Genomic DNA, 11,384 nt, shown 5'->3' on the forward strand with positions numbered 1-11,384 from the left:
GAAAATTTTGTAAATAAAAAAATTATAAAAAAAAAAAAAAAAAAGAATAAGGGAAGCAGAAATTACAGAGAAAACAGGAAGTCATCCTCAGAATCCACCATTTTATATTAATACCCCATACTAATGCACTATTATGTATTTAAAATGGTGGATTTTGTGGATGAATGTACCAACGGGCGCTTGCTTAATAAATTGCATAATAGGTTTTAATAAAAATATTAAGCAAGTGCCTGTTGGTACCATCCTTTTCCCCAGCTTTGTCACCCCCCCCCCCCCCCCAGATTGTGACAGTATGTTGTTTCATCACAAATGAAGAAGAACAAGATTGCTACACGTAGCAATGTCCCCCACCGCCGCAAAAAAAGTTGAAGCACAAAAGGCCCTAACTCCTGTAAAATTTGTCGAATCAAAATGACGGCGCAATATGATCAACTACATATGGTGACATACAATCCTATAAAATTTGAACAAAATCCATTAAGCGGTTTCGGAGGAGTTGCTTCCACAATGTGTTTCTATAGTGTAGCGTGTATAAATTCAACAAAGTCCCATAACTCCTGTAAAAGTTGTCGAATCAACACGGCAGCGTAATATATGATGAACTACACATGGTGACTAACAATCCTACAAAATATGAAGAAAATCCGTTGAGCGGTTTCTGAGGAGTTGCAAGCGTCCACAAAGTGAAGTGGGACGGACGGACAGACGCACGGACACCAGTATTTCTATGTCCCTTCTGCGTTGCGGTGGGGGACAAAAATAAGATAAACATACTGAAGACGACTTGAATTATAATTGAACCACTTTCAAAATATATTACTTTATTCTGGCTGCTACCTTAAGAATATATTTTATGAGCCTGTCCAATCTATAAAAGGTAACACCCACCCCCCCCCAAAAAAAATCAACAGTGTTATGATAAAATTCGGTAATTTTTTAAACAATTTCCCCCAAACATAGCCCTTTTAAATCAAACGTGCTTTTAATCGAACTAGAAACGTTTAAGATAACTGGTACAATATAAATTTATGCATCGCATCAAATTTCAAAACGAACGAGTCCGGTGTGGAAAAAATGTTTGCCTCATTTGGAATGAATCTATGTGAAAGTTCGTACATTTACCGATATTCTGCGGATTAGTGTTGAAACTGAAGAGATACAACGAGAAAGAAAGATTGAAACAGAATCGATGTAAACTAGGGTGAAGTTTACGACCCATAGTAAGAAGAATTAACAGATTTATTTCATAATATATGAAATAGCTAAAAGGCTAACACAGAATTTATGCTTGAATGGAATTAAAAGTCATCTCATTATTAATCTAAATGTTAAGCTATATATAAGTATTTAGTTTAGAAATGAAACTGCCAGAAGTCCTCCCTATTTAGGATTGGTGTGCTGTGGTCACTATTTCTCTGATAGTTCAAACACATACACGGTGTTATCAGCGGCGGATTTAAGCCCCCCCCCCCCCTCTTCCTAAAATTTTCAAATTTTAAGGTAAATCGTGGTCTCCTGTTTAGAATAATGTAAACGATAAAAGAAGCAAGGATTTATTTCAATCTCAAAGAAATAAATGACAAAATCTTTTGATTTTAGAATTACTTTTATTGGGAGAACTTGCATTTGTTCCAAGAACCTTTAAAATTTGCGTCATCTCATTAATTTCACCTTATTAAAAATGACAGAAAATAGTAAAAATGACTAACTAGGAGACATATTTCAAGCCCTATAAAATCTATAAAATTCAGGTGCTTTCGTGGGCTTGCCCCCCCCCCCCCCCCCCCCCCACCACCACCACTAGGACATCGCTCTGGACCCACTGCCTCATCAATTTATGATGAAAACTTTCAAGATAAGTTGTTTTATCGCTTGGAAACAATTTCCAAATTGTCGATTTTAATCAAAATGAATCATTTTCCCAATTTTTGGTGTTACCTTATCGATTCTAATTCTTAAATTCCGTTCCGTTCCGCGTTTTAGCTACACCCCATCATGATGATCATATATACCAAGTTGCAAAATCCTGGAGTTTGGTATGTATCCTGCCTGCAAGACAAGCAGACGGACGACGCCATACATAACATGGGACATGTCTTTGACGCGCATATAAAAAAAAAAAATTGAGTTTGAGGGGCAATCGAAGTGTGTTTTAGTTGTAATAGTGGTGCTGGGTAGCATTGATTCGTCAATCGTGTGTCATGTTTGCATACCGGGTGCCCTGCGCCGTGGCATATAACACAGTTGTGCGCCAATTTAAAAAAAATAATCAACGATTTGTTTAGCTTTACCTGCAGTAATGCTACCGGCAGGTAGGTCTTACGGAGGAGGCCGACCACTGGAGAGTTATACCGCCATTTCCACTGCCAGTTGCGCTCTACGATCCTTTCGTCTGTGTACTAGTCGGACTTTTTGTAACTTAAGATTTCTCGTTCTGGTCTCGAGATTTCGGATCTCTGCGTTGCCGGTGTCCGCAGAGTGGATGAAAGTTCATGTACGTGATTTACAGGGGAGCGGATCGATTGGTCCCTGGCTGCATTTATTACCTCTAAATAGTGGTTCCCTTCGTTTTTGTCCCCCACCGCAACGCGGAAGGGGACATAGAAACACTGGTGTCCGTGCGTCCGTCCGTCCGACTTCACTTTGTGGACGCAACTCCTCAGAAACCGCTCAACGGATTTTGTTCATATTTTATAGGATTGTTAGTCACCATATGTAGTTGATCATATTGTGCCACCATTTTGATTCGACAAATTTTACAGGAATTATGGAACTTTGTTGAATTTGTACATGTTACACTATAGAAACACTTTGTGGACACAACTTCTCCGAAACCGCTCAACGAATTTTGTTCAAATTTTGTAGGATTGTTAGTCACCATATGTAGTTGATCATATTGTGTCGTCAGTTTGACTGGACAAATTTTGCAGGAGTTATGGAACTTTGTTGAATTTGTACATGCTACACTATAGAAACACTTTGTGGACACAACTACGAAACCGCTCAACGGATTTTGTTCAAATTTTGTAGGATTGTTAGTCACCATATGCAGTTGATCATATTGCGCCGTCATTTTGATTCGACAAATTTTACAGGAGCTATGGGACTTTCGTGCTTCAACTTTTTTGCAGCGGTGGGGGACATGGCTACGTGTAGCAATCTTGTGTCTTTTGGGTCTCTCTGCCATTGCAAAACTTCAGCTCTTGCACGCCTTGCCTGGTCTCATGTAGCACCGCGTGCCAAAGTGTTTGTTGTAACTACATGTATGACGTCGCTAACAAACAAAATGCAGAATGATTTTGTTTAATTTGATCCATCAAATGTCTGTTATTACTTGTTACTTATAACATTTAATTTGATATACAAAAATATTCATCTTGCTAATTGCTGGGCAACGTGACTGTCACGAGAGCTCTTGCAGTGAGGGCTCGAAAGGGGAAAGTTATGTTGGAATCTTTCCACAGTGTATATTGTAAAAATGAATATACATCTTCCGCGATCTTATTACCGTATAAAATGACCGGAAATGACGACTAAATTGATAATTTACTTACAAGATTTATTTGATTACAATATGATCAGTCACATTAACAAATTGTGGTTCTTTAATCGTGTACTTTAATATTATGAGACAAAAATTATCTATATTATTTGAATTTGAATTTCATACATTCACCATTTATGGGTATGTATTAATTCATCTTCACAAGTCAAGGGTTATTGATTCGTTGCGAGGTAACGAATCAATAAACCTTGACTTATGAAGATGGGGTATGTTTGACGTTAATTTAGTGTATAGCATGTATTCTGGAGATTTATTTTTTCATGTCATCGCTTCCCGTGGGTATCTGGGTTAGAATAGGTCTTAGTGCCCCTTGGTTGTCGTATGAGGCGACTAAATGGGGCGGTCCTTCGGATGAGACCGCAAAAACCGAGGCTCCGTGTCACAGCAGGTGTGGTACGATAAAGATCCCTCCCAGCTCAAAGGCCGTAAGCGCCGAGCATATGCCTAAATTTTGCAGCCCTTCACCGGCAGTGGTGACGTCTTCATTAGCTGCAATAATGTAGCCCTATCCGATTTTTTTTAATTTTGACGTTTTCGGGATGGGACTACAATTCCATAGGATCTCCATAATGGTTCAAAATAATTTTATAAATAACCGTTAATAAGCTCTGTGTATTAGTCCCAAATGTTGTTTACACCAAAAGGAGTACAACTTTGTGCTTGGGCATGTCTAATAAAGGTGTTTTTCATTAAACATCTTGTACAGAATGCAAAATTCGCCGTCTGCTCCGCCATGCTTGTTATCGCGAGATCTCGTAGGTGGATCTACTGAAAAACCTAAACATTGACAATCTGCGCGAAAATTTAGTAATCAAGCCACTCCGACAAAGAAAGGAAAATCATATGGTTGCAGAAAGAATTTTAACTCTGCTATTCGTTTTTTAACTTGATATTAAATCTAAACCTTTTTAATACCGACGAAATAGCTTTCTCCTCCGTACTTGTCCATTGATGTAAATACTACCTTATATGGCATATGCAAATAACTTGACAATCGGAAGTTGAAACTTCAGTACATCAAACATGGCGCACAAATATGAATCAAGAAATTGGAATATATCGAAATGGCTGAAAACGATAGAATAGAGCCTCACAAATCGTAAGTTGCATGTTGTAAATTTATATATTGACTACGAAACATAGAATATCATTTTATTTACCTAAAGAAAGTCAGCAAATGTTAAGAATTATCGAAAATGTTGCGAGAGCGAATCATTCCCGCATTTGCACCAATACGGAGATCCTAAAGAGTTGTAGCCCCCCCCCCCCCCCCTCCCCTCCCCAAATCGGAGAGGGCTACATTATTGCAGCTAACGTCTTCATATGAGTGAAAACGTCTTGAGAGGGACGTTAAACAATATACAATCGATCAATCATGCCATCGCCACGTCAAACCTAAGACGTTAAATAGGTAGCGATTGCTCCTTCGCCAAACGCTAGTCATTTATAAGTGATACTCGCACGTCTTTCGGATATAACCTTAAAAAACAGAGATCCCGTGTCGCAGTAGGCGTTAATTGCACAATATAGAACCCTAACTGCTACGGCCCTGAGCGCTAAGCATAGGTCTAAAGTGATATTTCACTTGCAGCTGGTGACGTCTCAATATGAGTGAAAAATTCTCGGCGGGACGCAAAACAATACATCAAATCACAAGAGGCGACTAAATGGCGCGGTCCTTCGGATTAGACCGCAAAAACGGAGGCCCCGTGTTACAGCAGATGTGGTACAATAACGATCTCTCCCTGCTCAAAGACCATAAGCGCCGAGCATAAGCCTAAATTTTGCAACCCTTCACCGCCAATGGTGACGTCTCCATACGAGTGAAAAATTCTCAAGCGGGACGTAAAAGAAAGTACAACCAACCAACCTACTTTTCTATATGACTTATACTCTGACTGTTACAATATAAAAGCGGGGGTAAGAGAGAGATGAATTTCGGATTTGATACCCACTTGAGAAATAAATGCCAAGTAACAACGGACGACACACTTCAAGTATGTTATCAGAGATGACACATTCCTTAACCAAATAAAAGATCGTAAAATATTCATAAGGTTGTTGTTCTGCACCTTAGCATAGAAAAATAACAGCACCAAAACTATCTCATCGAGGCGCAGGCGTCTGGATTTAAATATTTCTGTCAGTTTTAAGGATCGTTATACAACATTCAGCTATAGTGAATTGCATCTGCAGACTGAGAATGTCATTATACTGGACGCTCTTTGTAATTTGCATTCAAACTACAGTGATAGGTGGTCAAAGATTTACCGAGGAAGAGATTCAGTTGATTGACAGTACAGTAGAAGCCGTGAGAAAATGTAAACATATACCAGGTGAGTGGAAGGTCACAAAATGTAGGTCAGCAAACCGGGTCATGCTCACAGATAAAGAAGATGAAAAATATAAATGCATAAGAATAGGACGTTTTAAATTTGCCTCAATCGTCATTGTAATGGTCAGCTGGGAAGATTGATTGATTACGGTTTCACGTCGTTTTGGCAATATTTTAGCCATTTAATTAAAATATGTTTGGTTGTTAGTGTTTGGGTTTCCCTGGCGGCCCCAGTGAACCTAGGGAAACGATCGGTTGTGATTCTTGGTGTGATCCTTAACGTCCCATCCAACGGACATAAAAGTTATAAATATATAAACAGTTAGAAATACAGATCATTTCTTGAATATAAACAGTTGTATTATAAAAGTATTCAATTTGTTCTGTTAAAATCGCATTCTTGTAAATAATGTATAATAAAATGAGAGTCAATATTTGTAAAAAGTTCTTGCATTGGTTGCCCAGGATTAAAAAGTCTATTTCGTATGGGCGTAAAATCACTGCATTCTAAAAGAATGTCACGTGATGTATAGTTAATGGACAGTCACAAGTTATACATTCAGGCTGAAGTTCTCTGTTTAGTAGGTATTTATAAATGGGTCAATTTTGAATGTCCACTGTGTTTTCATGAAATAATCATTTCGTCTTAGCATTTCATTTTCGTCCTGGCATTTCATTACGATGTTACACGGTTTGTTTACTTTGTTTTGAATGGAATAAAGTTTACTTGTGTCACAGATACCAAAGAGAATTTACATAGAATTTTATTAAATACTTTAAATCAGTGTAGGGAAGTTTAAAGTGTACAATATCATATTGAAGTGCATTTTTGCCGCTTTGGTGTTGCCATGGATACCAATATGACTTAGGATCCAGCAGAACTCAACTATTTTACTTTGTTTAGTTATAAGATTGATTGATTGTGTCTTGTTTTACGTCTCTCTCGAGAATTTTCACCCATATGGAGACGTCACCAAGACCGGTGAAGGGCTTCAAATTTAGGCCTTTGCTCAGCGCTTACGGCCGTGAAGGTTCTTTAGCGTGCCACACTACTGTGACACGGGATATCCGTCTTAAGGTCATCTCTGAGAACCCGTGACTTTCACACCTTATGCCGAGCGTTTGTCGATGGAACTGTCACTACCTGTTTTAACGACTTAGGTCTGTCGCGGCCGGGATTCGAATCCCTGCCTTCTGCATGCGGGGCAAACGCTCTAACCAGTTAGAAGATAGTACCAGTGCAGAATATATGGATGATTAATTAATATTCTTATTGTTTATTGACTGTAGACATGATAGGAAGTCTGAGAATACAGTAAAATGTTTGTCATTAGAAATTTTACTGTACTCAAACGCAAGCTAAATTGCTTCGGTAGTATAAATTGTTGTTGCATTCGGAAGTCGTGCAGAAAAAATGTCGTATGTGATAACTTCAGCAGCAACGACTTTATTTTGGTCTTTTGAATCATCTGTATAAATGTTTGGATTGTTTTATTTCGGATAAATTTTGCTTTCAGATTTTTTATATTTAGAAGGGGAAAAAACCTACTAAATATACGGGGTTTATAGATGGCACCACAGGGGCTAAGCCCGTTTATTAGATTCATATCTAGTGATCAGTCATTCAAAAACTTACTTTGTTAAACACCACTCTGATTCCACGCACAAGTACTCTGAAGTTGAAATAAAAAATATGCTAGAGTTCCTCATTGACAATATCTTAGTGGTCTTTGGTGATCAGGTCTTCCAACAGTCTGTTGGAATTCCCATGGGCACGAATTGTGCTCCTTTCTTAGCTGACCTGTTTTTATATTCATATGAAGCAGAATTTATTCAAAAACTTCTACGTGAGAAGAAAAAATCTCTCGCTGTGACCTTCAATTCGACTTTTAGATATATCGATGACGTTTTGTCTATTAACAATGATAGCTTTCATTCTTATGTCGATTTGATATATCCCTGTGAGCTCGAAATAAAGGACACCACAGAGTCGTCCACTTCTGCTTCATACTTAGATATTTTATTGAAAGTAGACATTAACGGCAAACTGACAACTCAACTGTATGACAAACGGGATGATTTCAGCTTCTCCATCGTCAACTTCCCATATTTGTGTAGCAATATTCCATTATCACCTGCATATGGTGTTTATATATCTCAACTGCTTCGATATGCAAGAGCTTGTTCTGGGTATAGTCAGGTTTTAAATCGAGGTAAGCTACTGACCAACAAGTTGATGGTACAGGGATTTCAACAGTCTCGATTGAAGTCAGCATTTCGCAAATTCTATGGTCGTTATAACGATATAGTTCGTCAATACAACCTTGCATTGGGTCAAATGCTGTCTGACGTGTTTCATACCGATTGTTAAGCCGTTCTTGGCACACTGATTTTGACTGCGGATAACTCCGTTTACCTGATCAGGATATAGGGCTCACGGCGGGTGTGACCGGTCAACAGGGGATGCTTACTCCTCCTAGGCACCTGATTCCACCTCTGGTGTGTCCAGGGGTCCGTGTTTGCCCAACTATCTATTTTGTATTGCTTGTAGGAGTTATGAGATTGATCACTGTTCGTTATCTTCACCTTGCACCGAACTCTGTAATACCATAAATATAGAAAGGGATCTAACTCTGATCCAGATTAAATAACTACCCACTCGCTTCAAATGCCTGCAGATTAAAAAACTAGGTGCGGTATACGTAACTTGCCGGTCTCCCTGCATAGATTAATGTTTTAACTACGTAGTCATGCCATATTTTAAGCTACGGGTTCTTAAAATAACTGAGATACACGTCATCGTTCTCTCGTTTTCACCTGCTTATTTTTACTGGACATTTACCGGTCCAGGTCACTGGGTGGTTTCTCGCCTATGCCAGCAGCGAAATTCAGATTAGCAGTGGCGGATATAAGGGGGGGGGGGGGCGCAGCCGGCGCCCCCGCCCCCTAAAATTTTCAAATTTAAGGTAAATCGTGATGTCTTGTTCAGAAAAATGTACTAAACTATAAAAGAAGCAATAATATCTTCCACTCCTGGAGAAATAAATGGCAAAATCTTTTGATTTCTTGAATTACTTTATTGGGAGAACTTAATTGTTCTAAAACCCCTTAAAATTTGCGTCATTTTATTAATTTCACCTTATTAAAAATAGTACAAATGACTAAATAGGATGCCCCCCCCCCCCCCCGGTTTTGCCCTGGACCCACTGGGGGCCTCAAGGCGGCCCCCAGACCCCTTGCCTCATAAAGTGGCGCCCCCCGTAACCGCAATTCCTGGATCCGCCCCTGATGAGTGTGGAAGATTTCGGACATATCAATTAAAATTTCACATCAAATATACGCTATTTACTTCCTCATACTTTAATAATGTTCTTCGTGCAGACATTACACGACTTTTTTTTCTTTCCTCAGCAGCATCAACTGTTGACAAGATATGCCATTTTAATGAAAGCACTAAATACCCAATTTACATAAAATCTCGAATATACCGAATGAAAAGCTAACGACCACCATGCATAGCTCCGCTACGTACACAAAGGTTTGAAAGTTGCCCTGCAGTTTAAAATATTATTTTTGTAGCCATTGAGAACATAAACATGGTTTTTTCAGGGAAGAAAAATTCAGTTGATGTATTGGACATAGAAAACGAAATACGCTTGTTCAATAAAACTATTTAACTCGCATTTCCTCTGCTTTTTCACTACCCTTTTTAAAGTAATATCTGTAACTTTAAATACACTACTGATAATAGATCTATGTGACATTTCGTATGTATTTCTACATTCCATGTATGCCCAAAGTATAACATTTCCCACAGCTACGTGTTTTTACATATATAAAAGGAAAGAAATTAATTTTGGGGCATATTATAAGAAAGGTGAAAATGACGAACAGTGATCAATCTCAAAACTCCTATAAGCAATACAAAATAGAGAGTTGGGCAAATACGCGACCCCTAGACACACCAGACGTGGGATCAGGTGCGTAGGAGGAGTAAGCATCCTCTGTCGACCGGTCACACCCGCCGTGAGCCCTATATCTTGATCAGGTAAACGGAGTTATCCGTAGCCAAAATCAGTTTGCCAAAAGGGTATAACAATCGGTATGAAACACGTCTTAAAACATTTTTGTTACGCAATCACTTTGTCTTTTTAGGCTTTTATATAGAAGAAAGTCCACTTTGTTACCTGTAGGTGTCCAATAACTTGACAATTGCTGTTCTTTATTTTTATGAAAGGACAGATACTGTCCGTTCTTAAAAATAATGGACAGTAATTGTCAACTTATTGGACAGTGCCAGGTAAACCCAAGAACTTATTAGACGTCTACAGGTAGGCTGAAATAAGAGAAATACAATACATTTGTCAAAGAGATACAAATTTAATTTTAAATTCCCTACAAGTAAGAATCAACACAGATATCGGAAAAATACGATATTTCCCCTTAGTAGAATTCCAACTTTAAGATTCACAATTTATTTGAATTCCATTTGCCACTGATATATCGCATCAAAACTTGAATTTCAAAGACATATTTCCATGTTGTGTTTAAATTTCGCTAGATCCAGAGGCACATTCCGAAACTTCTTCACAACACTTTTTTAAAAATAATTTTCTTTATTAGCATATCCTAATTCTGAATGTTTCCCCCGCTTTCCTGAATCATTTCATTTCATTTCACGAGATGGGCTTATTGTTTGTTTGTTTGTTGTTGTTGTTTTTTGGTTTTTTTGGCTGGCGTTAACTATTTCCTCATCCAGATATTCGAAAACACAATGCTTTCCAGATCAAATTTGGCTCCATAACTTTCTCACTTTCATATACAGAATATAACACTCATTAAGATAATATTCGCAATGCTTTCATTAAAATCCTTAAATTTTGATTGTGCAATGAAAATGCTCTCCCGATCAGAGGACGACATGTTTATATGGTTCAGTACTACATAGTGAATATAAAATCTGCAGAACAAGATTACTTACCTGACACTGTCCAGTAAGTGAACGAAAGAAACAGACCTCCACTCAAGACTGGTTATATTGTCAGACTATTCAAAAATAGCTTTATTCATAATTATCATTGTCATTGAGTTTACCTGAGCCTGTCCATTCTTAGAACAAAAGATGTAATGTTTTAAGTAGGATATAAGCCTCAAACTGTCCATTCTGTGAGAGAAAGAACTGATCTCGGTCCTACGGGCTTCAATCAGTTCTTTCTCTCACAGAATGGACAATTTGAGGCTTACATCCTTTACAGACAGTATTTGACCCAGTGATAGGTTGTATTGGCAAACTAGATCGTTATAACGACCATAGAATTTGCGAAATGCTCACTTTAAACAAGACTGTTGAAACCCCTGCACCATCAAATCAATTGTTTGTCAGTAGCCTGCCTCGATTTAAAAACTGACCATAAGCAGAACAACCTCTTGCGTATCGAATCAATTGACAGAATAAAATTCAGAGATATAAACACCATATGCAGG

At 38.3% G+C, this 11,384-nt stretch overlaps 1 protein-coding gene across 1 annotated transcript in view; it reads left to right on the forward strand.

The window, feature by feature from the left end:
- The first annotated feature begins 5,587 nt into the window (after positions 1-5,587).
- The window catches only part of LOC125649118 (protein flp-like), a 27,982-nt gene continuing 22,185 nt past the window's right edge, over positions 5,588-11,384 (forward strand). The window contains exon 1 of the mRNA XM_048876353.2: positions 5,588-5,901. Within this exon, the coding sequence (XP_048732310.2) occupies positions 5,769-5,901 (133 nt within the window). The 5' untranslated portion in view covers positions 5,588-5,768. The remainder of the gene's footprint in view (positions 5,902-11,384) is intronic.

This window comes from Ostrea edulis, chromosome 5 (assembly GCF_947568905.1).
Source record: "Ostrea edulis chromosome 5, xbOstEdul1.1, whole genome shotgun sequence".
NCBI lineage: Eukaryota > Metazoa > Mollusca > Bivalvia > Ostreida > Ostreidae > Ostrea > Ostrea edulis.